The 26,966-nt window shown below is 39.0% G+C and overlaps 2 protein-coding genes across 9 annotated transcripts in view; one reads left to right on the top strand and one right to left on the bottom strand.

Moving 5' to 3' along the window:
* Positions 1-5,755: 5,755 nt before the first annotated feature.
* On the top strand, positions 5,756-12,755 carry LOC145494620 (uncharacterized). Of its 2 annotated transcripts, XM_081474148.1 has the most exons (4): positions 5,756-7,192; positions 8,724-8,822; positions 9,474-9,808; positions 11,789-12,755. In XM_081474148.1, exons 2-4 carry the CDS (start codon positions 8,726-8,728, stop codon positions 11,963-11,965), a joined length of 609 nt encoding a protein of 202 aa, XP_081330274.1. In that variant the 5' UTR covers positions 5,756-7,192; positions 8,724-8,725; the 3' UTR covers positions 11,966-12,755. The 2 variants fall into 2 exon arrangements, with proteins under 2 accessions (XP_081330274.1, XP_081330275.1); XM_081474149.1 differs by lacking the exon at positions 5,756-7,192 and having other exon boundaries at positions 8,593-8,822.
* Positions 12,756-13,028: 273 nt separating this feature from the next.
* Positions 13,029-26,966, bottom strand: part of LOC145494601 (uncharacterized) — a 36,363-nt gene continuing 22,425 nt past the window's right edge. For 5 of the 7 annotated variants that reach the window (XM_081474115.1, XM_081474116.1, XM_081474117.1 and 2 more), the window contains 12 exons: positions 26,446-26,556; positions 26,018-26,125; positions 25,224-25,328; positions 24,342-24,452; positions 23,925-23,978; positions 23,480-23,572; positions 22,939-23,061; positions 22,534-22,686; positions 21,795-22,096; positions 20,800-20,881; positions 20,321-20,446; positions 16,418-19,585 (listed from right to left, as the gene is read on the bottom strand). In XM_081474115.1, the coding sequence (XP_081330241.1) occupies positions 17,112-19,585; positions 20,321-20,446; positions 20,800-20,881; positions 21,795-22,096; positions 22,534-22,686; positions 22,939-23,061; positions 23,480-23,572; positions 23,925-23,978; positions 24,342-24,452; positions 25,224-25,328; positions 26,018-26,125; positions 26,446-26,556 (3,842 nt within the window). In that variant the 3' untranslated portion in view covers positions 16,418-17,111. Of the gene's footprint in view, positions 15,125-16,417; positions 19,586-20,320; positions 20,447-20,799; positions 20,882-21,794; positions 22,097-22,533; positions 22,687-22,938; positions 23,062-23,479; positions 23,573-23,924; positions 23,979-24,341; positions 24,453-25,223; positions 25,329-26,017; positions 26,126-26,445; positions 26,557-26,966 lie in introns of those variants that run through there. The other 2 variants (XM_081474121.1, XM_081474118.1) reach the window with 2 other exon arrangements.

Below are 26,966 nucleotides of genomic sequence, written 5' to 3'. Positions count from 1 at the left end.
TAGTTGCTGTATATATATGGTTAGTTCTCCAGTTGTGTATCTCTTGTAAGTAAAATTTGCAATTTACTTAATAAAGGATAATTATTTGCGAGCATTAGTTTGAAAAGTCAAAGCCCCAAAAAATATTTCCATCAAAGGATATCCAAAATTACTATCAATAGAAGTGATCTGAGACCATAAAGTTGAAACAATTGGTTTGGACCCTAATTTAAATATATAGCAGTTCAAGTTTTCCATCAGTTTGAGGGCATTTTTGGACATCACGAAAAAGTGCCAAAATATCGTACCAGGGCTCCTTTAAGTATACTAACGTTTGCACTTGTCCATGCATGTTTCATCCAGTGCATTTATCCTCTTCCCTATGCAGTCCCTTCCAGCGGGGACAGGTTTGGCGTCTTCCATCATGATAAACAGCACCAGGCAGGTCACAACAGCACTCAGTCCTCCATTGATTGGCCATTTCTGTGGAATAAATTTGCAATCGTAAATTTGCATCCTCAATAACTTCGGCGCTGTTCTTCAAACATACATAACTGTTTTCAGGGAAATCGTATTGGAAAAAAAGATTTAGGTTAAATTTAAGCTGATGCACTAAACTCACCGGACTGATTAAGCTCTCTTGTTATAGAGTGTTAAATATATTGTCAGTTTGCACAAGGCTGCACTTATGCTTGCAATTTTTTTGCCCTTTTTGCCGTTTGCTTTCTATTTGATAAGTTGTTCAAGAGGTAAATATTACTTTCTATTGATCGTCAATGGCGAATAAAAAAAAACCTTTTCTCTTTCGGAGGCTTCCACAGCAATCTTCACACAATTATTTCATTTTTTAACGCAGTATCTAGGATACACGTGTTAGAAAAGTAGACAAACGCGTTTCGAGATAAGGCACATGGAAAATCACGATGTTACTATAAATTCTCGAAGTTTTTGACCCACTTTGCTTCGCATTGATAGCTGCATTAGTTGACAGTCGCTTAATAGAAACATTTGATGGCACATAAGCGGAACAAGATAGATTTTTAAGGAATAGTTGCCTAGCTTCTAATACTGTTAATTTCTTTAAAGTTGTTACACAGGCTAAGAGCCGTCTTATGGTTTCTCTCGCTCGAGCTTGATGTATTTATTGGCCGGCCTGGCCAGGAGCCGGAAGCTAATAAATACGCAACGAAATCTTGGTAATTGGAAGGAATTTCCTTGCATGAAAGCAAAATGGTTTTGCGATGCCTGATATACGTTTGACCCTATGAACCTTGTGTAAAGTGAGCCGATTATCTTTCCTTTTTCTCGCTAGAGAGCATACTTTTTTACTGTTAGAAAGCATGTCAACTTGGATAACGAAGTCAGTGGGAGGTGGTGAATAGGATGTAAATTTGTAACCTCTATATTTAATGGCCCTTGAACAATATATCCCTCGAAACTATTTAGGAAAGCCAATGCAAAGTAAAGAAGTATCTGACTGTATGATGTGGCACTGTAGCCCAGTGGAAAGAGTAAACCCAATGAAAACCGCCCATTTTCCTAGGGTCTGATTACATGAGCCGGGCTGGCTCGGTTAGCCGGGCTGGTGTCAGTTTGCCGGGATCTCGGCACGTTTGTTAAACGCAACAAAAATCAACCTCGCGATTACATGATAATCGGATCAGTCCAGTTAGCTAAGACCCCGGTATCGCGGTGCCGGGATCGCGACTAGCCGGGCTGAGATTTTTCCATGTAATCGCGTTTGCGAGTCAGCCCGGCCCATTAAGCCAGCGAGAGTACAGAAAATCAAAAATAATAAAAATATATATATATATCAAACTCGCTCCGGTCTCCCGCCGTTCATCATATCAGCCATCAACCGGGCTGCTTCGCCCGTAATACCGGGCTGAAAGTCATCTCGGCACCCCGACGCATCCCGGCTTATGTAATCAGGCCCTTAATCATTATTTTGCAGCAAACACATGTAGTGCGGCATAATTATCTGAATGAAACAATGGTTTGGACCTGAATGTAAGCAGTTTAAGCTTATAATAAATTACCTTCCGCTGTGTTATATTTCTTGCCGTGAATAAATTAAGTCTTTTTTTTAATTATATTAAAAAAAAAAAATAGGAATTAACCTGCATAATTTAAAATGAAAATTGTTTTTAAACGTCCAGCTATGGTTATCGAGTTATTGCTGACAAATTGTAAAATAATATCGATGAAATTATTCGATTTAGATTTATTTTTAGCTCTTAATAATATACATGAAAAAATTACTCGATTCTGATTGCAAGAGAGCAGTGTAGTTCAGTATTTTGCTAATCACCTCCGAGTGAACCATCAAAACGTGTGAAATGCACTATTCACTTACGTGGGTATCTACTAACGTCAATTAGTATATACCACACAAGTGAATAGTGCTTTTCGCGCACGCTGATTGGCTAGCTCGGAGGTGATTAGCCAAGTACTATTCACCTCCGAGCGCACGAATTTTTTTGTCCGACCATTTGTCGGTATATTGTCACAAATAAATTTACTCTTTGGTCCGCTAATTATTCAGCTTGTGTGGTATATACTAAAACAATTATTCACCTCAGTGTCGGTGAAAGTGGTGGCTATTTACCTCCACTTCGGTGAATAATTGCTAAGTAAACTTCTCAGTTACCAGTTTTAGTAACTAATCAAATTAGTTTATCTTTTTCAATCAGTTAACTGTTGTGCACATTTTGTTTTTATGAATATAATAAATAGAGGCAGATTTGACAACTCGTCGTGGGGGATACTGTGCACACAACAAATTTAAAATGACAAAAGCAGGAGCCTATGACCGGACTCCTGAAAAAGGTATTAGCTTTTAGGGTTGCGATAATGGGTGTAGTGGCGGAGATAATAAATTTCCTTTTCGTGTAATGGAAAATTACATCGATAATTTTTGTTTATTTTTAAACCATTTCCAAATGATTATGCCGATAATTTATGTTTAGAGCCGCTATTGATAGAAAGTTAAAATTTCATATGATGTATATAGCAAACATTAGCCTGAATATCACGCATTTTATCAGTTATTGCATATACTTTGCATCAAAACAGGAAGGTGCTGGGAAAGCTATTTGCTGTAAATCATCAATTTCAAATATTACAAAGAGAGAAAGGTGCCGCAATCAATTTTGAAATCTCATCATTTAAAGCAAACTGATGACAAAGCATCGAACTTGATCGCTTTTAACTCCCGACGATAATCGGTATTACATTGTTATGGGTTGGACGAAAGCGTTGCAACGATTGAGAAAGGACCGGTACGCTGGTTGAAACTCACACAAAACAATTCTACGGAAAGATCATAAATACTCTTGTTCTTCGGCCAGTTCAAGTTCAGAAGGAAAAGAAAACAAACAGCGGTTACAAACATCACAAATAGACAACCCATGGTCTAAAAAACTTAAGTGTATTAACAGAAAGCTTTCTTATAACACTATCGATATTCTCTTTCTTGTTACTCATGCGCCGTATGGCGCATGAGTTATAAAATGGGCTCTGTTTCTCCGTTTTGACCCGTTTAGACTTTACCCCAGTTATTGGGGGCGGGGAAAAAGTCTGAACGGGTCTTCGCCCGAACTTTTTTCTCACCCGTTTAGACTTTTCCCCCGCCCCAATAACTGCCCCTGGGTCTCCGAGGATGACGTCTATCATGACTGTCTTGAATTGACTCCATGTTTTCTAAGAAATTTAGCTAAATTTATAACCCGATAGTGAAAAAATATTCAAGCGGCCACCTCCAATTTCCCCGAGGGTAGCCCACTGTATTATATATAAACCAAAAATAATTGCACAGCGCGAAGAAAGACCTAGGTAAGAGCTTAGCGTTACAGTATTTACGCAGGGCGTGTATGTAGCGATTGTCTAGTAAAAGATGACAACACGGGCAATGGTTAACTATTCATTCTTTTCACAAAATCGCACTAGTTGGTTGATAATGCAAAAATTAAAGTAGCACTTACCTACCGGGTATATCCAAGGCTGTTAAAACAGAGATCAATGATCTTAACACTGAGAATCCCCTGTTTTAAAAATACGGAGCATTATTTGCTCGATGGGACAACGTTCTCCTAGCAACATGTCGAAAAAGCAAAATGTATCTTGAATAGTTAAAATGCAAACTTAACACTGAGAAATTTGTCGCCATACCTACAAATGAAATCAATTTTACACCAGTTGTAAAGTCTGGTTTAAAGCAAAGTTAAAGATGTATAACAGAGCCTTACAATTACTTATTTTCTGTAATGTAATTGTGTGATTCTCTCAGCGTGAGATGACAAACACCACATTGGTCGATGTCGGCGGTAGAGTAATTGCATTTGATCTTGTAGTAATTCGACATTTACAATATTTGTAAGCTTAATTAAAAATGAAGAAGGTTGATAAATATCTTTATTAACACCGGGTTTAGACAGAAAAAAATCACACCGTTGGCACCTCGTCTGTTAGAGTGATTTTACTGAACCCGTGAAACAGAAATTACTTGTTAGTGTGTAACATTGTCTGCTAATAAGTATTAGTGCGGGTATACAAAAAAACAAAGACTAGAAAACAAAAGAATTACTAACTATAGGGGGATAGTAGGATACGAAGTTGTGGCGTGTACAAGTCCACTATCTATTTCACGGGTTAAGGAAAACCACTCTATGTTGTGGACTATGATGAGCTATGGTTATAGCTTGTGTTGAAAACCTCTCCGTGACAAGCTGAGGTAAATGGAATGAGCAGTTTGGTTTATATTTGTAACCTCTAATCGCTTTTTATTCTTCAATTTCATAAATAAATGTTAATGAGAAAAAAAAGCAAAAACAAACAAACAGCAACAGCTCGACTCATAGGGGATATACATTGGGTATGCAGCTCATTCAATTAGAACGTCCTAGCTTCAATTAGAATGTCTTAGCTTTTCTCGCGCGAAAGGAGGAGGTCTATGTGGCGGCTACTCGTGTGCCTGTGTGGGTTTGTTTCACTCTATGGTATGGTTCTCTGTTGCTAAAATTAAATGTTTGTCTCTCTTAGCGTGAGACAACGTAAACACATATCACACAGTTCCATAAAAATCACAAATAATGTCCCATTTATACTATGATCAGGTCAAAAAGGAAGAAAATAACTAAACTGGAACATTGAGTAGTATAATAATGACCTAGCATAATAGTCATTCGTTGTCAGTCGTCAGAATCAAATATTTAGGAGCGCAAGTGACCCACGAAGTGACGGCAACGAGAATGCCACTAAACAAGAGGTATACAGAAAAGAGCAACGAGGGTCACCCAGAAAGAAGAAACATGTTCCATTGATCCCTAAAAAATTTCACTTCTTCTGGATCACTTGTTCCCTATTAATAAATTTTGATAGTTCCCTAAAATTTGATTGTAGAAATACCCCTTGTTCCCTCAAATTAATCCTGAAAATATCCCTTACTCCCTTGAAAAAATCAATGAACAGATTCCTTGTTCCCCATAGTTAAACCCCTAGAGGCCGTCCACAATGACTGTGCACCTGCGTTATAAATTTTTCTTCATTTCAAGCCGTCCTCTGCAAAACAATAACGTAAAATGACCAAGTTCTGCGTGGTCTCGAGAACGCAACGACGGCACTTAATTTGTGGTATTTCAATTTGGGATTAAACGCTATTATTACAAGTTTAAGCTGAGTAAGGGTTTACAGCCAAGGGCGCACAGATCTTGAAAATTTTGAAATTCGTAGGTGAAATATAAATTGAAATAATTAATAAAAAGCAAATAAGTTGACTTAAGTGTCGAAGTGTTTAGCACTGCTGTTCTAATTTTGGACACAGAAATAAGCAAACAATTATTATAAATTAAACAGAAACTTGTTAAAATCTCCATTAGCGGCAGGCTGACTAGTTGGCCATTTACAAAGCGTGAAGGCGTTGAATCTGGAACAACCAAACACAAATTTAGGCCGTTTTCTTTTTCTTTACTAGCGCTCTTTCACCAGCATAAGCAACAGGAATGCTCGTAGATACAGTAAGGTGGTGGTCATTAGCACCTTTTATCCCGCGGGGAAGGGGGGGGGGGAGGTACTCCCTTATATGGGCTATATAGGTATGTGCGGCCCCAAAGGGTATGGTTTTTCAGCGGTTTTAATCATAAATAGGGTATCGATTTTAGCTGATTTTGGCCATTTTGGTCATAAATAGAGTATGGTTTTTTTCACTCTAGCCTTGATATGGGTATTTTTTTGAGAAGAAGCCACGTTTTCAACATTATCGAAAAGAAAATCAACAAAAGCACTTCACAAATCATTTTTACGGTAATTCAACATTGGATTCTGAACTAGGGAACTAGTTATTACGCAGGTCTGAAATAGGGTTTTGATTTAAGGGTCAAGTCATAAATAGGGTTTCGAATTTTTGGTCGGGTCATAAATAGCGTAGGGAATATCGCAGATTTTGGTCATAAATAGGGTGAGGGTTTTGGGAAGCGGGCCGTACACCGCCACCCAATTTTTCCGGGAGTACCTCCGGGCCTTTAATCATCACCTCACTTCATATTGGTTATGTTGCTTACGCTAATAATAATAATAATAACAATAAACGAACGAGAATCCCGCTTATAAAGCCAATAATCTATTCTTTATATTTTAGATTCACTATAGAAACCGTCTTTTCCACGAAGAGTTATGCAATTTACTTTCCACGGACGACCCTCAAAAATGTCCATGTCAATAAACCTAATTGGCCAATTACTTCATCAACCTGCAACAACGTAACAACTAGGCGATTTCAGTCTCCGTTTTTGAGCTAATGGTTAACAACTCCAAAGCTCAAATTTAATTATCTTTACACACGTCGACCAATGCAAGGTTATCTCCCGCTAAGGCAATTAAACATCTAATAACACAAAATTAGCGCTGTCTTACTATTTGTAACATCTTAGAATTTGCTTGAAGTCACACCGTTTGGACCGGTAAAGATGGATGACTGCAGGCCCCTAAATTCATTTTTACTAATGTTTCCGATGTCCGATCTCCGATCTCCGAACATTGTTGGTCTGTTGTCACGGGAACGTTGTGTTCTGAGGGAAATATGGCTCCTTATATGTGGTATACCTCCCCTGAGAAGAAAATTACATATTGCGCTGTGCATCTGAGCTCACAGTTTCATAGAACCGGGAGTTCTTAGCGTCAAGACCGTCAAACTCAGCCGCAGAGAAACACTGAAGAGGTATGTCACTGATATAGTTCTTAGCTTATGAGCCAAGAAATTCAGTTCTCTAGTTTTCTAACTATGGTACTTCGTAGAAAATTTCGAGTAGAAATATTTAATTATACACTCTCACGTTTTCTCATTTAATCTTCACTGCCTTTCTTTGTGTTAAATACAATTTAAAAGCCGGTTTTCATGAGCCTCGGAGTTTGGCTTTCTGCAATTAAAGGGCACCATTTGTTTTAGTTTAGAGCAACCTTTCAGGTCCAAGATATTTTTTCATTGTAAACGATACGATGTATACTATACACAACACGATAACGTACGAGCGTTTAAAAAGTTTTAACTTCTGATGTAGAAAGTGATGATTTCAAGATCCTGTACGAGTTTTCATTTTTCTAGAAAATAATTTTTTTTTTTTTCAGAAAAATATATATATATTTTTAGTTCGATTTGTCTGTATTTGTCAGCTGTCCCCATTTGGCGGTGTTTGGGACCTCCAAAAGACGGAGTAAAGAAAAATTACAATCTTCAAATCCATCCCGTATCGCGGTTTTCGAAACTAGGAGACCTCCATTAGACGGAGTAAAGAAAAAGTACAATCTTCAAATCCATCCCGTATCACGGTTTTCGAAACTAGGAGACAGACGCCATTAAGGCTATAATCAAAGAATGAAATTTTAAATGGGACCAGGTATATTTATAAGAATTAAAATAAACATGTTCAGCGTGAAAGATTCCGTGCCGAAGAGTCTCCGTTCGCGTGTCGTTTATGAATTCACATGTGCTCTCTGTTATGCCTGCTCCATTAGTGAGACCACTCGCCGCATTTGTACACGTGTCCGCGAGCACCTTGTGTCGGAAAAGCTTTCGCATGTGTACAAGCGCTTGCAGTCATCAGGAACTTGTCGTGACTCATGCTCTTCAGACTCTTTCACGATTCTAGTTTCTGCCGCCTCGAGTTTTCAAGTTAAGATAAAAGAGGCGCTGTATATTAAGTGGGAAATTCCAACAGCACTTAGATTTGTCTCCTTTTTAATTATTTTTCATGTTTTGTTTATGTTATTTAATTTTTTGATTCTGTTTCAAGTACTGTTGGCGCCACCGCAGCCTTTGTTCCCAATGTATTGCAATATTCAAATTGTTAACGTAAATTTTATGGCGTAATTCTATCACGTAATCGCGTATACAGTGAAAATTCAAATGTAAAACCGTCGAATATTTGCAACTGAAGATGATATAGGAAGGACGTCGAAACATGTTTTGTAAAATTAAAAATGTTGTCTCCTTCTTAAAGACTGCTGTTAGTCTGTTGTCTTTACGACCGTTTGCTAAGAATTGAAATGTTTTTTAATTGATTGATTTGATTCTAACCCTTTGTCGTGTAACCAGCTAAAGAACCCTGAATCTCGCTTATTACCCAGACCGCTTGATCCAGAGACGTGCACACTTACCATGAGGCCTGATTCGAGCTCGTGCAAGCTAGCCCTTTATTGTTGCTTGTAAGGGTTTACGTAACTGTGCCTGCAAAAATTGTCTTATTCCACAGAAATGGCCACTCAGTGGAGGATTGCTGTGGTGACCTTCCTGATGTTTTTTATTCTGTTTGAGGACGCAAGACCTGTCCATGCCGGAAAACGATGCAACGGTAAGTAAATTTAACAACTCCGGGAAAACATGCTATGAAACCCTTTTTAAATTACGTCGATAGTTCATTCAAGCAAGGCATTAATTTGTCTTCATAGATGCTTCGTAACCATCTACATGACACTTTAATTACAACACGATTATTTTACTTTAACGCCTCCGCGTGTTCGAACTATTTTTGCGATGATGCAGAGGAAGAGTGTCCAAATCAAAAATCCCATGGAAAAAGATTAGTGTTTAGAGAGGCCGGAATCTTTATGTGGTAAGCATTGCTTGTATAAAAGAGGATCATGACATGTCAACGTATTAGATAACTACTTCCAATAGAACGGTTTTCAACTAAGTAATAACCCTAGCCAACCACCAAGGACACAGACAGTACAGCAAACCAGTCAAAACTCAAAGTCATGTTACATGTATCTGACGCGGAGCACGGAAAAACGTGTGCGGACGAGTTGTGATTGGTTTTGGTCTTAAAGTGGCCAATCGTGCAGCGAAGTAATAGGAAACCAATCATATTTTTTGACGCTCAAATGAAAACCTGTCCATATCTTTTCAAGATCTTTGTCAAGATTGTTGCAGGGCACGACCTTCCAACTTCAGAAGATGGCACAAATAAGCAGAGATTTTACTTACAATATATTTGTTAAAGGTTGTGACTTCGACTTTGAATGCGAACATTCAAAAAAAGGAGAAGTGTGTGGTTGGATACCAGATGGTGAAGCCTTTAAGAATCAGCCGACCTTTGGTGATAACCCTAAAGCTCGTGCCAGAGAGCCCTCCAGACACCAGGGTGACCATTTTATTGGAGGTTACGAGAACAGGCAAACCCCAGATGATCCAGCCGGAGCAATTCAAGGAGACGGGCCCCAAGGAAATCTTACCTCCCCGACATTTAGAATAATAGGCACGTACATATCCTTCCTGATTGGAGGAGGTTGCGATCAAAGGTTTGTTCGCGCAGAGTTGCTTGTTGAGGAAAAGAAGGTAAGCAATAGATACATGGAATATTGCTTTCAGGTATCAGGTGTCTACTTGCCATAGATTTTGATTTTTGGCGTTGAGCGTTTTTCATTACGTCAAGACAGTCGTATTGGTGCTCAAAAGCAATGATACGGCAATCATGCGTGTCCCGGCTAATCCTTTGGGAGTTGATTTCTTTTCATATGTAAACACTTTCTTTGTTTCAATAAGTTTCCATGGATGCTATCCATGTGAGTACAAACGCTTTGTACTCCCTTTTAGTATTTCTCCCCATACTGTAACGTAACGGATTTCCGAAACTGGGGGCAAACATTTGTATCCGATGGTATCAACAAAATCTGGATGACCAAAGGTAATCCCTCTCTTGTATTTTTTTTTTTATCACAGCCGCTTATAGAAATCCTGGTGAATAGACCATTTTACAGTTGTCTGCTCAGTGACCTGGCCTTTGTATGGCAGCGAGGCTAGAGTTGACCTTGTTTTGATACAGACCTCACTGCATTTTTTGTGTAAAACAGGTTGTTCTGATGCTAACTAGGAGCATTTACATGACAAAAGCAGTGAGGTCTGTATCAAAACAAGGTCAACTCTAGCCTCGCTGCCATACAAAGGCCAGGTCACTGAGCGGACAACTGTAAAATTAACAAATGGTAAACGCCATAGCGTGCACTATTGAGTTATGGATGCACGCGGGAGGTTGCTAAGCACGAAAGAAACGTAAGAGTCGTACGAGGCGATAGTCGAGTGCGACTCTAGCTTCTTGAGTGCTTAGCAAACCTCCCTCCAACATAACATTGAGGCATTGGAACAACAGAAGTCCTTTTATTGAGCTACATGACAAAAAAATGTTCGTGTAGTCTTACATGACAAGAGAAAACAAGCGCGCGAAAATTCATTCATGACAACCGACTGCACACCAGTAACTCGATAAAGTTTCATCTTCAGACAACTGTGAAGATAGTTTCGCATTTCTAGCAGAAGAACGTCGGCCATTACTTTGGAAACAATGTCTGTCAAAAGATTTGCTTTGTAAACATTAGCACAAACGTCAGCAGCGTACACCCATGGGCAAATAGTAGACGCTAAATTAACCAATCAGAGAGCGCGCTTTGCTTTAGTTATGTTATAATGGTCTACAGGCCATGTTCGATATATCAATATTCTAACATAGCTCCGAGGCTTTCGCGTCAAAATTGTAAATTTTTAAAGTTCCTTTGGTCTCTCAATTTCCAAAAGAGGCTTGGGTACAAAGAAAACAACACCAAATATAGAAGTTTGTCCTGAAAGTCTCGGAGCCATGTTAGAATATTTTTTTTTTCCATAACCTTTATTAACCATATTGTACTCAGTTAAATCAATAAATGTGAAAGGCTACGCTACAAGCATGCACGCACACACCCACACACACACATAACAACAATAACTTGGGTAAATGCTTAGTTGTTTGATAGATTACATTAACAAGCCCTTATCCTTTCAAACAAATTATAACCTAAAGTGACCGTAGCAAGCCATCCTTGCACTTCTTAATGTAATATTGATCTATCGAACGTGGCCTATTCTACAAACAGCCAATCCCGTGACGCAAATTTTTCTCACGTTGAAATTAAAAGCGGTGTTACACGCATTTTAATCCCCCACCAGGGGATGTTTTAATCCCCCACCATGTTTAAAGATGTTTATCTTATTGTTAAACGAATGGGAAAAAGGCCTTTTTAAAATTAAAAACTCGCGCATGTAATATCGAGGCCTTATTTCTTTTTTTAAGAAGTAAACGATATCATTATCATAGGCTTTCGCAGGACAAAATCAGTGCTCATGCTGATGTACAAGCATTCTGACGCACTGTAGAAGGCATTAAATGTAAAATCTCGAGCAATTTGTAGAAACACCAAGTTCCCTTAAGGGAGTTGGGGTTATGTCCCATGACTGGAAGTGAGCAATATAGTTTTCTTCACATCCCAATATATATTTTTCCCACAGGACTATTTCCGGGTGCGTGAGACAGCGACCGGTGAATGCAGCGAGACTATGATCACTAAGACCTGGGATGTCGCCGCTCACAAAGGCAAACGCGCTCAAGTCAGATTGGTTGACCGCAGCTCTGCTGGGTGGGGTCATATCAACTTTGATGATCTGAGAGGCGATATTCGCTGTTAGTAATTAAAAGGAAGGCAAAACGTCGTCCTATTTGCGAGAGACACTCTCTCGAACAGTATGAAGAAATGGAAATAAAGATGTAGTCGTAGAACTGGTTAGACATGAGGGAAAAATTATGTTGTAAGGTGCTAAAGATGTGGGAAATAAACTTTGACTTGAAAATGTCATTGATCTTTGTGCTATACCTAGTGATGAGTGAAAATGAGAGTTTTTTTTTTTTTTTTTTTGTGATTTATGTCCTGCGACACTGGATCACGAAACTTGAATACTTAAAGAGAAATATAGTTAATCATACAAAGACCAGGTGTCAGTTCCTTGTCGGTTGAAAAATTCACCCCTCTAAGTGCTCATTATGATAAATATACTAATTGTTAATTTCGTACGGCAGAAGTCTTTTAATGATAGCATAATCACTGAGTCCGGTACTTTCCTGGCTGAGAACATCACAAAGAAGAGAGGAGCAAATTTGTGTCGGAAACTAAAAAATTACCAGTAGTTGAAATAATAGAAAATATATCGGCCCACATGCATAGGGAACGAGGCTAATCCATACTAGATAGCCCAAAAAGATCCTACACAGCTGTAGAAAAGGACAGAAAGCTTCTTGGGACTCCCGAACTATGAGGGGTTATTTTCTGTCTGATTAGTGATTGCGAGTATTACAAGTGTGTTTCTAAACAACACACAGGAATCGTAGCAAATCCGTACTCGATGGCCTTTAAATATTCTTCACAGCTTTGGAAAATATAAAGGACAAAATAATCATCATCATAATCATCATCATCATCATCGTCGTCGTCGTCGTCGTTATCATCATCATCATCATCATCATTATTATAAAAGCTTTATTTATACTAAAAAAAAGGCGATCAGCGAATTCAAAATAACCACGCTGGTATGAATCGGTGATCAGTAGGTAAAACACAATTTACAATTAAATACAAGTTGAGGTCAAAAGTAAAATAAAAAAAAACTACTAAATATGTACAGAATACTTGATGGGACTCGCGCACTGAAATTTGCTATGTGATTTTTCTGCGTGACATTTTCTGTGTGACGAGGGATTAATAGCTGTTCTTGGTTAGTTATTAGGGAAAAGAAGAAAAATGAAATAAAAAAGAGAAAGTTGAGAGACGAAAAAAAACAACAGGTCTTAGATCATAAGAAATATGTAAATAAAACGAAAAATAAAGGATCATTCGCAAAGAAAGAAAAAAATTTGTCGACAAAAAGTCGTTAAAAATGGTGTATTAAGTTTTTGACGTTTTGTGTACATAACTGGTTGGTTTCATGGAGAGTTTTAAAGCGCACTGTTTGAGGTGGAGGTTATCCATTCATAAGTAGTAATAATAATGATAAAACAGAGCGTAACGATGCAAAAAAGCAAAATAAAGCAAAACAGTGAGAGAAACTTTATCCCGAGTATACATGAGCTCGTGTTGCCTTTTCTTGGTGTGCGTAGAGTATTTTACATGACGACTTAGCGGCTACGCTGGTGCTCCAAAACAACGAAAATTTCTTTTGTTTTCAGGAAGAATTACCTCCCCGCCGTGGAAACGTTCTATTACACAAGCTCATCTGTTATACCGAGAGAAACCCCTAGATTGAAAAGGAAAATCAAACTGGTATTCCGATGGGGCTGAAAGAATGGAGTAGCGGGCATATAGCGCCAAAAAGAGTCAGGAGTCCGGCCTGTGTCTGTACTTATCGATAACTGACGCCGTGACTGGATGTCTCAATTGCATTTTAGGATGAAGGTTTGAATGCCAATTGAATGATTTTTTTTGGCTAAGCTTGGCCAAAATGCAGAGAGTCGAACTGTTGACAGGCACTTGCAGGCGCAGACAGGTTTCTTAACAAATTATTTATTTGCGAGCTACGCTTCTTGTACAGCTTACAGGCTTGCCTGAATGTGATCCTTAATCTAGAATTATGGTTCTAAAATTTCATACAAAAATGATCTAGTTTACTTCTAAATTTCAACTAAAGTAAGCGTTAATTCTTACACCACCTATACCAAGGTTACTATGTGAAAAGAAATCTCACGTGGACTCGTGAATCGTGTATATAAATAAACACTCATTTTGGTGTATTCTGACATCAAGAACGCTGTCTTTGTAAAAGATGACGACCGAAATTTAGATCCCCAGATAGACTTCTGATATCAAAAGTATGCTTTTCATTCTCTAGAAATTACCTTAAATATGGTTACTTCGTTATGTCTGTATTTTTGCGATCAAAATAAAAACTGACGTAATGTTGAACAGAAGCAAGTGCGCTCATAATGGGTGCAGATGAATGGCAATTGCCATGTCCATGATACTTTAAGAGCATCGTAAATATTTAGGATTTCACGAACAAATGGACAACTCGGAAGCATAACTTTTTTAGCAGTTATTACAAAATGTCTTAGAGCATCCTTACGTATATGATGTTGCAACCTTAAATCATTCAACGAGTTACATTCACTTTGATGGCATACTCCATTAAAGTTGGAAAATTACCATAAAGTTCCGAATGTTGCAGCCTTTCCTTGTCGCTCAGTCCTTCTTCTGGTGAACTAAAGCGGGGCTACCTTAGTGTATGCGAGACTATCTAACAATAAAAAAAGCTATGTATACATATCTATGCCCTAATACTTTCAAGAACTGCCCTTTATACCAGGAAACGTAAATTGCCTTTTCATTTGGAATTTTCGATATTGTTGTTTACCTCATTCACACCTCACATAGCCGACCATACAGACGAACTGCGGAATACAAACAAGAAGAGAAATTTCTTATTGTTTCGATGTTTGCACAGTCCCTCCCCAGCGGAGACTAATTTCTAGAAACTTCAGTAAAACATTCATCAGCTTCCATTTAACTGCGTAACGAGCCTTACACACTTCCCCATGCCTTATGGAACGCGACTTCGTTGATCTGCAGTTGCACTCTTCTGCTCTTCATTTGCATGTTTTTATCTGTTTGGCAGCGCTAATAAGGCTAGGGCCTTAGCAAGTTCTTTTTCGTCGTTCATTTGATTATTTGATTGCCTTGGTTGTGGAAGTAACCTTCTGCGTTGCTCTTGTGCCTGCGAGTAAGTTAAATACTTTGTCCTCAGTGACCCGCGGTATGGCCCGTATGGAACTCTGGCCGATGGTCTCATACTGTTCGCGATCTGTTAGTGAAAAAAAAAGGAAGGCAACATAAGATACCCATGAAATCGTTGATAAAATAACGGGTAGTATGCAGTTTACAAGAGGTAAAATGGATAAAATTGTTACAGTTTGATAACAACCCTTTCATCGTCAATACATGATGGCTTTATTTTGATGGGCCACTAAAATTGTGTGGCTTGTTCCAAGAAGTATAAACAGACTTTACAAAATAGGTGCTACCTATTTTGAGCCCCTCTTTATGATTCCCCAGGCCTCCATTGGTCCTTCAACTGTGTACTTCTATTTGTCCCTTAATTGTGTCTCTAGGGAGTGAATTCATTTAATGTCACTAAATTGTTTGCCTATTTAAGTCCCTTACTAATGTGCGTTTCTATCGGCCAATGGCGTGCCTGTTTTGTAGAGAAAGTGACTGACCCACGTTTTGATGCAAAATTATGGCGCAACAGAAATAGTGAAGTAATTTGCTAGAATACAACAGCATAGTGTTAAGATTAAAGTTAAATGCTAAAAACTCTTAAACACATACAGGGTGGGATGAAGACATTATAAAAAGCGTTAGATAATTAAACTTACTGTCACGTGAAGTCGCCATGCAACAGTTATTCCATGCGCGTGGATGGTCGTGTTCTGGTCACCAAAGTGTCGTCAGTTGATAAAAACAAAGATGATACTTGCACCGTAGGTCATTAAGAGCCGTTACCTTGCGGCTTGTTAAAACGTCAGTTGGATTTTGGAAACCTTGAGTTTTACAGAAAATCTAGGTGTCTTAATTGGGTTCAAGAGGTTGCTGTCACTAAAAAGCGTTTAGCTGAGGCACAATGGATAATTTAGACTTTTAATAATAAGAAATTGAACTTATAATTCTTTTAGAATATGCGTTAGTTCTAAGAAGATGTATGGACATCTCTGATAATGTTGAATCCTTAAGAGATTTCTTTCTTTTTGCAAACGAACAAAATTAAAACCTTATAGGACGTCGAATTTGTGTGAAGGAAAAGTTTGTAATATGCTAAAATTGCTTAGTGGAGTCAAACGTATGTCATATTATACAACGTCAACGGTATCTGTAGACGGATAATCTGGATTACTGTTGTAGTGAAAAAAAAACCTGAAAACAAACTAACGTCAAGTTATGTCACGTCACGTCATGTCAATGTTCTTTGGTAACGATTGCTGCTAGAAAAATTGTATTTTAATGACATTATGAATTGCTGTACTTAAGAATTAGCTATTAGTTATTACTTTTAGCTATTAGTTCATTAATAATCAATAGCTATTAGACGTTTCACAGTTAGTAACTTTATTAGAATCAAGATATTTTACAATTTTTTTTTGCATTCTAATAAAGTTGTATTTCATTGACTTGAAACATTATATTAACTGCCTTTGCTTCTCGTCAATATTTACATCATTTGTACATAATTCTAAATCATTGATTAAAAACTGACCGCAACAAACTAGCGCTAACCATGTGTACTATCCTATTAAATATCACAACAAAAACACGTCATTTTAATCTTTACTCTTAGAGTCCCTTTGCTGCTCTCAAAAAGTAGCTGAGAAAATTCAAACATTGCTGAAATATGCAATTTACTTAGTCTTTTGGTTCAAAAGTCTGGTGATGCCAGGTTGGTTACGTTGATGCAGTACTCGTGTTTCGTGATTCCGTGTGGTCCCAGGTTACACAAAGCTTTGTTAAATAACGTTGTTGACGGAAAATTTTAAAGTCACAGGGTATCTTTTTGGATTCATCACCCTTATGAACTGGCGGGGGCGGCTAAAACCTCGATTTAGTCATAAGCCCAAACAGAAACCATCTTGGCTCACTTTCAAAACTATTAGCTTCCTTCGTCACACAAAGCTTCCTCCCTTTGAAAGAGGTGTTGTGCGATCATCTATTATAAAATACCACATGCGCACAAAAAACGAAGAACTATTTCAAAAAAGTAATATCTAAAACTTTTGCTAAAACTTTACTGACTCTCATTATCTTCTGCCCATTCCTTTCCTGCTATCCTTACCCTTTCTAGATTTCTCTTTCACTCCACGTTTTCTCTTTTTGTGTTTTAGCTTACCATATCGTAACCTGAGAATATCGTTCAATACCCTAGCTAGGTATTGCTGTGTACTAGATTGAGTGTTAAAGGAAGGCATTTTTTGGAGTTGGTAATAAAGTTGATATGGTACTGTTTCTATGTAGATTGGTCGGTTAAGCAGTCCGTTTGTTAGTTGTGACTCTCTGTCTGCCACAGCCAGACGCTGCGGGTAAGCAACTCTTTGTGGCTGAGTTATGAGCTTGCTGTGTGGGTAAGTAACATGTGGGGATGTCCATGCAGTCTGGTATGGTATTAGTGGAAGAGAAGTCAATTGTGCCGCACCCTTTCTAAGCTGAGGAAGTAAAAGATGCGTTTGAGCTTGATTCTTTCCACGGAAGCGTTTGGCCAATGGACCAGTAGACATACCTCTTGACAAGGGAAAATTTGCTGATCCTGTTTCAAGGTTGTAGTGCGGCACATAAGGGATCTGTGTAAGTTGTTTGGAGTTTCCGTTAGGAACCTTGTTGAATTTTGTAACAGTTGATTTTCCCTTCGTTTGTCCAGTTACAGTCGGGTTACCTGTTGTCATAGCTACTCCTGGCATGTTGTTCAACGCAGCACTGGAAATTTGTTGTGTTAACTTCTGTAAATAGTTTCCGTCCAGTTTCTCCCCTTTCAGGCTCGTCATTTTCATAAGAGGCCGGTTAATTGTTTTAGGATAAAAATAGTAGTATAACAATACCTTGGGTGACCTTGTGTACGGGGATGCTGGCAAATTGCTAACAAGACCAGCACCTGGATGATAACTTGCAAGAGGGTTACCGTATGCTTGGAGACGAGAAACCCCGGTTGAACGACTTGATGCTTGTGCTACTGGTGAAGCCTGGTTTCTCCAAGGACCCCAAGGCCAAGAGTTTTTCCCAGAAATAAAATGTGGACTGAAAGGTGCTATCTGCCTCGGTGGAATTCCTTGGGGTATTTTCCATGTCGTTGGTGCAAGGGGACCTTTCGAAGGTATCTGCGTCCTTGCTGGTATTGTTAGAAGCCTGTGCTGTACATTAGGTAAATATGGCGGTCTTGGCATGTTACTGGAATAATATGGTCGACCTGGTGATTGGTCCTTGGTTGAAGTAGCCATTTGGGTAGATGGCATCTCTTTTTGCCATGGCGATGACGCTAGAACATCGCTCTGAGAGACATGCTTAGGCTGCTCCAGCAAGGACATCTTATCTGCGAGTGATTGTTGTTGCTGTTGTTGCCTCTGAAAAGATATTGGTACTTGTGGCTTGGGTCTCCTAAACAGAGGATTCACATTACTAGGTCTCCGCAACGGTTGCATAAAGTTAACTCTCTGTTTCTGAACCAACGGTTTTTGAATTAGAGGCAATTGTTCACTTGGAGCAACATAGGCATTTTGAATAATTCCTGCAGTTCTGTTTCGTTCATATGCTCCGTTGAAAACGTTCAGCGGCTTCATTCTTTCCAATGTCCGTTGGCCTGTTGAATCTACCGGCGACGCAGGGTAATATGGCCTTTGCAAACGTAAAGGGGGTCCCGTTCTTGCGTTTTCTAGAGGCATATGCCAAATAATTGGCGTATGGAACTGTTCAGCACTGTTAATGTTACCCCAAGAAACTTTTGGCTGAATTATCTTTGTTCCTTGACTTTGATATTGTCTCTCGGGTCCCTTTTGAGCACTGAATCGTTGAAGCTGCCCATTATTATTTTGTCTCAAAGGAATTCGTTGCGCTCCAACGGTATTCAGTTGATTCAGCACATCAGGAGGACGATTGGCATTCACCTTTTGCATTGCGACTGGATTCTCATGCCGAAATGAAGCTTGAGCTAAAAATGATGGTACTGTTCCAGGAGGATGATACGCATTCAGAGGTTGCATAGTTGGTGGTACACCATGCCTAATTGAAGCCACCTTCTGCATACTTCCTCGAGTGTTATACTTGATCGAAGCTTGTGTTGCAAAGGGTGCAGCTAACCTAGGTGGATGATTGGCCCAGAAATTGGCAGACCACAGCTGCGGGTTTAGCTGCGAGGCTCCAGACAGCGGTTTATCTTTTGTGTATGGTGCAGCAGGTCTATAAAGCGTTTGTTGTTTGTTCTGACTTAAAGGCGCTGAATAGCCTTGAGGTGGTCGATAAAGTGAAGAAGGATGTAGGCCGGAACGATTTGGTTCTTCAGCATTTAAACTAGCCAGAATTTGCTGTAGATTACCGGCAACATAGTCCGTAGGAGCTGGCTTCCTCTGATAAGCCGGGCCCAGAGAAGTTATACCCTGAGGAACAGCCGGGTGAGCTTGTTGCAGAGCAATAGGTCCATTATATCGTTGCCCATTTGCAGGCGGAGTCATAATTGTGGCAGAGCCTCTTGTCGTAGAGGACTCCTCTGTCAACTTCTTAGGTTTGTTAGCTAAAGAAGAGAAGAAAATAAAATTAATTCAGTTCAAGACTAACCCCCAGAAAATTTTCTTAACACTGACATAGATCTAAGTCAAAGAGGCAAATTTTGATTTCAGGTCGTAGAAAAAAAAGTTAACTCAAAAGTCTGATTTGATTTCCGAGGTAGGTGAGGTATCTTAAGGAAATTCTCCAAATCTGAAAGTTTGCGTTTCTGTTTCCCGCAAAATGTAAAGTCCTCATTCCGTGACATCTAATTTCAGACTGACATAACAGTTACTTTGGAGGCTCTGGACACCAACAAAAAAAAATTCAATGTTTATTTATTCGGATACCCTTGGCATAGAAATTGAAGTATCTTTGAGCCCCTACTTATTTCAATTTACGTGCTTCAAAAATGCTCCTGTAATGACTTAAGAAAGAAATACGTGTTTACTGCTTTTTGTTGTCGCTGTCCGCCGCGCTTTATGGATGCTTGATGAAACTCGCGCAAAGAGGTCTTGATGGTCAGTTGCTCCAAGGCAATGGTTACTGGCTAATTTCGCTATTTCTGAACTGAATCTAGATTTCCACTCTCGGCTCTACTTGCGTAAAATGAATTAGCGAAAAGTGTGTATGGTTGTATCAGCGGAGAAAGTTGAATCGTATTTAATGTGTTCTCCATTAAAATTTGCGTCCATTAAAATACTTGAAATACCGCGAGAATGGAAACCCGCTTAACGAACGGTATTATAGCTAACAAACGTACTGAAATAGACACGGCAGTGCCTCATCAAAACGAGAATTTCCAGACGTGGCAGCTCGCAAGGGAATATATAGAACTCATCTATCATTCCTCTTAATAGGCGATTTCCAAATGGGTGCTTGTGTCGTCCTGCGGAGATCAACAGAGGAGGGAAACGTTTGGTACATCTGCTCTAGCATTAAATATGGTTAACTTGCAGCGCAGATAGATATTGAAAAAAAAAATAAAATAAAATAAAACAAATTTGTCGACCGAGGAGTATAAGCCCAGCGAAAATTTTCAAATACCCAAAACAACTTTTGACTGATTTTGTCTTCTATCAAGTTGTTAACTTGCTAAAATCAAAATCATTACTTTACTGGTGGCTGGTAACTCCTTGCCGAGGGTGTATGATAAATTGTTCAGGTAACTTCAGTTACTTTTGTTTTCTAGCTATTAACTTGGTAACATGCTTGGTACTTCGTTATCTCGCAGTTTCATACCTATTCCCGCCTTGCCTCCCCAATCCAGAGACAACAGACCTTGTCCTTTGACTTCCTCTCGCATATCTCCATTGACGAAAACCTTCAAGAAAGAAACGCAAAAATGGATTTCATGTAAATAAAAAGTATTCAAACCCTAAGTATTCTAAGTATTCTAACCTTAACCCTAAGGACATATGCGCTCCGGTCGTATGACCAAGAGGTCATAAGTTAGACCCTGGCCCATATGCTTGGGCTATGATTTCGGGAAGGACACCTTACTCCTTTTATACTTCTAGCCTTTGTGCTGCTAGATGACACGGGTCTCATAAACGAATATTAGCGTCTCACTGATTTGTTGGTGGAGAAATCTCGCGTTAAACAAATGGCACAGACCATGGGGGTATTTTACTCTGTTAAGATGTTTCTAGAGTAGGGGTTCTGTCTATTGCGGTTCTGCATAAAATTATTTCAAAAAAGTAATCACGTGCAGGTTGTGTGACATACAAAGCAGTAAGATATAGTGTAGGCTTTCTTGGAATTCTACGGTATGTAGCTTACTGGCATCAAAAAGCACTTAATCAACTAATTAGCCTAGTTTAATCTCACGGACTACCTAATTAAGGTAAGAAGTTAATCTTCGGTTTAGATTTGTTTTTTGTTTGAAAGTTAGATTAGTATACAGTGCATACAGGTCACTCGTGGCCCCATAAACTCAGAGCTTGTATGGGTCGCCATGGAAACCACAAGTCTAAGATCCTGACTAATGACTTTTTTAAGGTATTGTGACCTACAGCCCTGGAGAGGAATAAGGATGTCTCTCTGGGGACTGTGACCTGCAACCCAGCAGATAAGATGAGGTTGTGACATCCCTTACCATGCTAGACTAGTGATTTTTTCACTGAAAACCACGTTAACCCACATATCATTGTTGCGTTGTTGTTTCTTTTGATTTGGGAGCATTAATATATGATAGTCAATACATATGGTGGGATATTTCGTGCGATGACACTTACCCTTGCTCGCTGTTTGCTGGCACTGTACGTAGCGGTAATCTGTGTCCATACACCTTCCCTTATGGTAGGACGCGTGAGCAGACTAAATATTGTATCGTGATTTTCGTTTCTGTGGAACCAGCGTACTTTTCCATTTTCAATTTCAAAATGATACTGCCCATCTTTGTGCTTCGAATGGCTACCCACTGTGTCAAATATCGATTGTATGCCCTTGTTTGTGTCCAGTTTCACCCAGGTTGATATAGTGATACCTTCTCTGGGGATTCTATCGAAGTGTGCACCGTCCAGAAGAACGTCTCCACCTTAAAAGATAAAATGACGTTGAAACTCAAAATTTAACAACGAGCCGACGGTTATCTTAAATGCGGATCCAAAATCGACACTTGTGTTGTGTATGATGCACATTTTTCTTCGGGGATCGCTTTTAATTTGCTGGTCCGAGCACGTGCACTCGAAATGGATCACAACGCTTGCACAGCCAAAAATGCGCTTTTAAAAGTGAAATAGGTTGGTGTGGTAGATAACATAGGAAAATTCATGCAGCAATTTTTTTCAGAGCTTTAAGAGCAAATTTTTTCTCGAACAAGTGTTCTTTGATGCACTGGGAAGTTAGTGTAAAACAAAAGACCCCAACCTGTCCCTTGTAATACTAACAAAGAAACGAAAATTCAGGTAAAACGGTATAGGTTCCAAGCAGGGAGACAGGATATCAGGCTGAGTTAATGGCCTTTACACTTACCTAACAAGTTCGCGGCATTGCCACATTTCCCAGCGTGTGGCTCTATTTGCGCTCCGTTGGCAATGAAAGCGTTATTTACACTTCCAGAGTCATCCAGTAATGTACCCTTCGAAAACCGGTCGAAACTTATATGGACTGATGGCGGGCAGTGAGCTAAAAAAAAGGACAAGTTAAGGCGTTAGTTGACCAAACTATCTAAAAGTGAAAAATTTCGTGGCACTTTGTTTGTTCAGCTGCGTATTTTAATGACAATAACTACTTTCAAGATTGCAATTAATTTGTCCATTTGACTTTTTCAATGTTTAGCATTATTTAGGTTTGCGTGCAGTAAATACTTTAATTATAATGGATAAATTATAACAGGATCGAGTCCATTAAATTAACAAAACGAAGCTGTCATCTTACATTCACAGTAGTCGCCAACGTATCCCAGCCGACAGACGCATTTCGATATCCCTGGTTTGCATGTTCCTCCGTTCTTGCACGGGGAGACCATACACGTCCAGTCCTTGTCCCGCTGGGTTTCAACTAAAACAGATAAGAAGAATACGCGATTAGCTAAAAACACCACTTTGGCGCGTAAGATGACACCTATATAACAGTGAGTGTAGAAACAGGTTTCCTTAATGGTTATTTTACTTGACTATTTTTAACTAGAGAGGTTAGAGATTTCCCATCGTGACTCCTTGTCTTTATTCTTGTGCAAAACACGACTTTGTCTATGCCACGTCCTCCGCCCATCAGTGGCTGAATTAGAGAGTTCTGCAGACGTGCACTTAATTTATTTAATATCACTCGATTGGTATAGAAATTGTAATGCCAGAATTATTGGTCATTATTCCAGAGCTAACAGTATTGACTACATTCTGTCACCAAGCTATGGGTAATAATCAGACTTCTAGACTAAATTAGAAATCGAGTCTGTCTGACGACGTTTCCTTCTTACCCCAGCAATCCAAACCGTCCCCCACAAATCCATGCTTGCAGATGCAATGTCCTCCAACACAATGAGCGTTCCGATCGCAATGCTGACACTCCTCTGTACAAGACAGAGAAACATTTTCCAGAATAAGATAAAGCGTACGTATACGCAACGGCCAATTCCCTCTAAGAGACAGGGAATTCAACATGTTGGATATGAAATTGGCCATTGTGTCGAGAAAAAGAATTAGGCTTCAAAAACAGCTTTATTCTAACCAAATGGTGCTGTAGTGCTTTCTCGTTTGCGATGTTTTGAATTACGTGTTGAATCACTAGAGTTTGAATGCTTGAAGGCTGGATTGAAGCTATGAGCTTCACAGCCACAAGATTTCCCAGTGTGGCCTCTTCCAGTGATGGACTATTTTCCACATTTAGGTTGTCTATATTTGTCGAGTCGAGTTTGCACTTACCTCCTTTTCCAGGAAAGAATTTTGGCGCTGAGGAGTACTTGTATGCTCCAGCATCTGAAATAAGAAATAAACATGATCAGTAAACGAGTCTTTCAGAATCCCCTTCTGAATACAATTGTATCCCAAATAAAAAGACAGTTGACACGAGTAGTATTCTTTGAGGTCTTTATAGGAATAGAACACATTGAAATTAGTAAGACTCGACGCCAAAAGACCTCTTGTCCTTTGCGTGGACAATATTCTCGCACGTCAGGTAAATTGGAAACATGGCAAACATGGCGCTATGAACCAGAAATTGTGTCTGCGTAGGACGGTTAAGTCCGAGATTGTCGGTACTGTAACTGTTGTCTTATTGCTTATCCAATACAAGTCTAGTTAAGTAAAAGTCAAGTATGTGCAGTCAACAGTCTGTCAAACCTTCACATCTTGGTCCAGAGAAGTCACCGCGGCAAAAACACTCGAAGCTATCGTCAATTGTCTCGAGACACACGGCGGAGTTGAGACAAGGTTTGGAGGTGCAAGCGTTTGCTAACATTTATAAAAGATAAGAGTCAAGTTACATTTAGTCAGAAGCGGTTGTTAATAGTCAACAGTAATTCCCGGTCATTGAAGAAAAATGGCAAGACACTTTTCAAAGAAACGAGCTGTTTGTGAGAGCAAGCTTAAAAGAACAAACTTAGTCTATTTGTGAGAACAAGGCGAAAAGAGACAAGGCGCTTTGCTCTAAGGCAGGGTGTGGGACAACAACCAATCAAGGAAACAACAAAAACGATAACAGTAAAAAATAAATAAATAAATAAATAAATAAATAAATAAGGAAAATAAATAAATAGATGAAAAGAGTGAATTGTTACGTCGCTGTCTTTGATGACTTTGAACTCTAGTCTACTGGGTATGTTTTTCAGAAGAAGCTACCTTTTCATCATTACTAATAAGAGCGATCGACAAAGGCACTTCAAGATGTCTTTAACATCGGTCTGAATTAAGTATAAGGCAGGACTGAAACAGGGTATTGATTCAGGATCAAGTCATTTAAAGGGTATCGAATTTTTGGTCAGGTCATAAATAGGGTAGGGAAAATTGCAGATTTTGGTCTTAAATAGGGTAAGGGTTTCAGTAAGCGGGCCGCACAACCCCACCCAATTTTTTTCGGAGAACCCCCCTGGGACTTTCATATTTGCCATGCAATTCACAGGCATCGCTTTTGTGACCAATTCACCACCAAATAAGAAAACAAGGTCTCGATTTAGCTACCTCCCTATGTTTAGCACGTTATTGTCTTTAAAAGGTTGCTCTTACTCTTCAAGTGTTCTGTTGTCTTGCGCACGGGTGATACCTCAGTAATGAAGTTGGTTGATTGAACAGGAGGTGGCGCAGGGGCCAAAGCTTGCTCGGGGATAAGCACTGAAAAAGCAAAACTATGGATCAAATAAAGAACTTGTTATCTAGTAATGACGCAGTAGGGCTGCTCATAGAGCCTATAAATTTCCCAATTATATTCTGACGCAACATTTATCTAGGGAAGTTTTTGAGTAGGTAGTTCTTCAGAACCCATGCATATCGAGCAGAATATAGGTACATTCATCATTTTATCTCGCCGCAATGGAAACTCTCACTAACTGGTAAAAAAGGTAAACTGTCCAAGTTTTTTTTTTTTTCTTAATGACACTTCAAGAAATCGGAAACTTGAAAATGCACTTTGTTCCCTCGACACAAAACGTCTTGTACTCACTCTAATTTTGACCTTTTTACTCAATCGAGATTTTAGGGATTGGTTTATACCATGACGCAATCGTCCATGGTTTACATGGAGGACTCGGTAACCTGGTATTGGGAGTTCTAAGGTCCTACATTCTAATCATGACAGCATTCAACATTTTTTGTTTCTTTTCCTCAAATTCCCTTAATAGAGAGGGCAAATTAACGGAGACAGTCTGCCAACTGTAAAATATCAACGAATGGGGCTTAAACATTAATATTTACTCTACGGAATGTTTATGGTACCGTTCGAAACCGCAATTCTTACTTTACCCAAGGGCTGATTACAAAGTGTGATACCAACTAGAAAGGATGAGTAGAATCCAAAAACTCACCGTTACATCTCGTTCCTCGATAAGCCTTTGGACATTTACACAGGTATACTGTGTAGAAGACTAAGCAGCTTCCTCCATTATTGCAAGGGTTAGGATAACATGGATTGTCTATTGACGACACCAAAGATAATGTTACTAAATTGTATTGAAATGCATTAAAAAAAAGGTATTAAAAAGTATTAAAAAGTGGGATAAATAGGAAATGAACACAGTCCCTAAAAATTCCGCGTACGCTTAAATTGTAGAGCATGGTCCAATGGCTTATGTATATCATCATGGGTAAGCCAATGAAAACTCTTGACTTGTATATTAGCTTGCATCGTCTAATGATCCAGTTTTTAATCATTGATAATACCTCTACACACAGAGATTAGGCTAGAACAACAGCCCCTTTAATACTTTAAGAGAGGACAACATATAAAACTGACTTTCACAGTGGGGGCCATTGAATCCATCTCGACACTTGCACTGGTAACCTTTTCCGTGAACCGTTACACACAAGCCATCATTTTTACAAGGATTGGGCAGACATGAATTAACTGGAGGAAACAAATTGCGAATCTCAATTAGGATAACTGCAGGAATTATATAAAAAAGCTTAACTCAGTTTAATTTATGCCCACTTACAGAAGAACTCTAGCATGTTTGAAACATGTTTTGCCTAGCGTCTTTTAAGGCAGCAGCAAGCGTAAAAGCTGCATGCTATGGCTATATGAAACAGTACCATAGTTATTATTAAGTTTGAGCTGGTATTAACCCTTTCTTCCGGCTCGCTCTGTCGAGGCTATTTTTATAAGTGGTTTGGGTTATTTGCCATATTTTAATCAGTGATGGAGCAGAACTGTCGTAAACAATCTAGTTTTAAAGAGTACCCTTGCATGATTTTTTTAAAATTTATCTGTTAATTCACTTAAGCACTTATTTACCCTCTCGCTTGCTCACTTGTCTA

Source organism: Orbicella franksi, chromosome 8, assembly GCF_964199315.1.
Source record: "Orbicella franksi chromosome 8, jaOrbFran1.1, whole genome shotgun sequence".
In the NCBI taxonomy this organism is placed as follows: Eukaryota; Metazoa; Cnidaria; class Anthozoa; order Scleractinia; family Merulinidae; genus Orbicella; species Orbicella franksi.
Note: the sequence above shows the minus strand (reverse complement) of the source record. Positions and strands in the feature narration are given on the sequence as shown.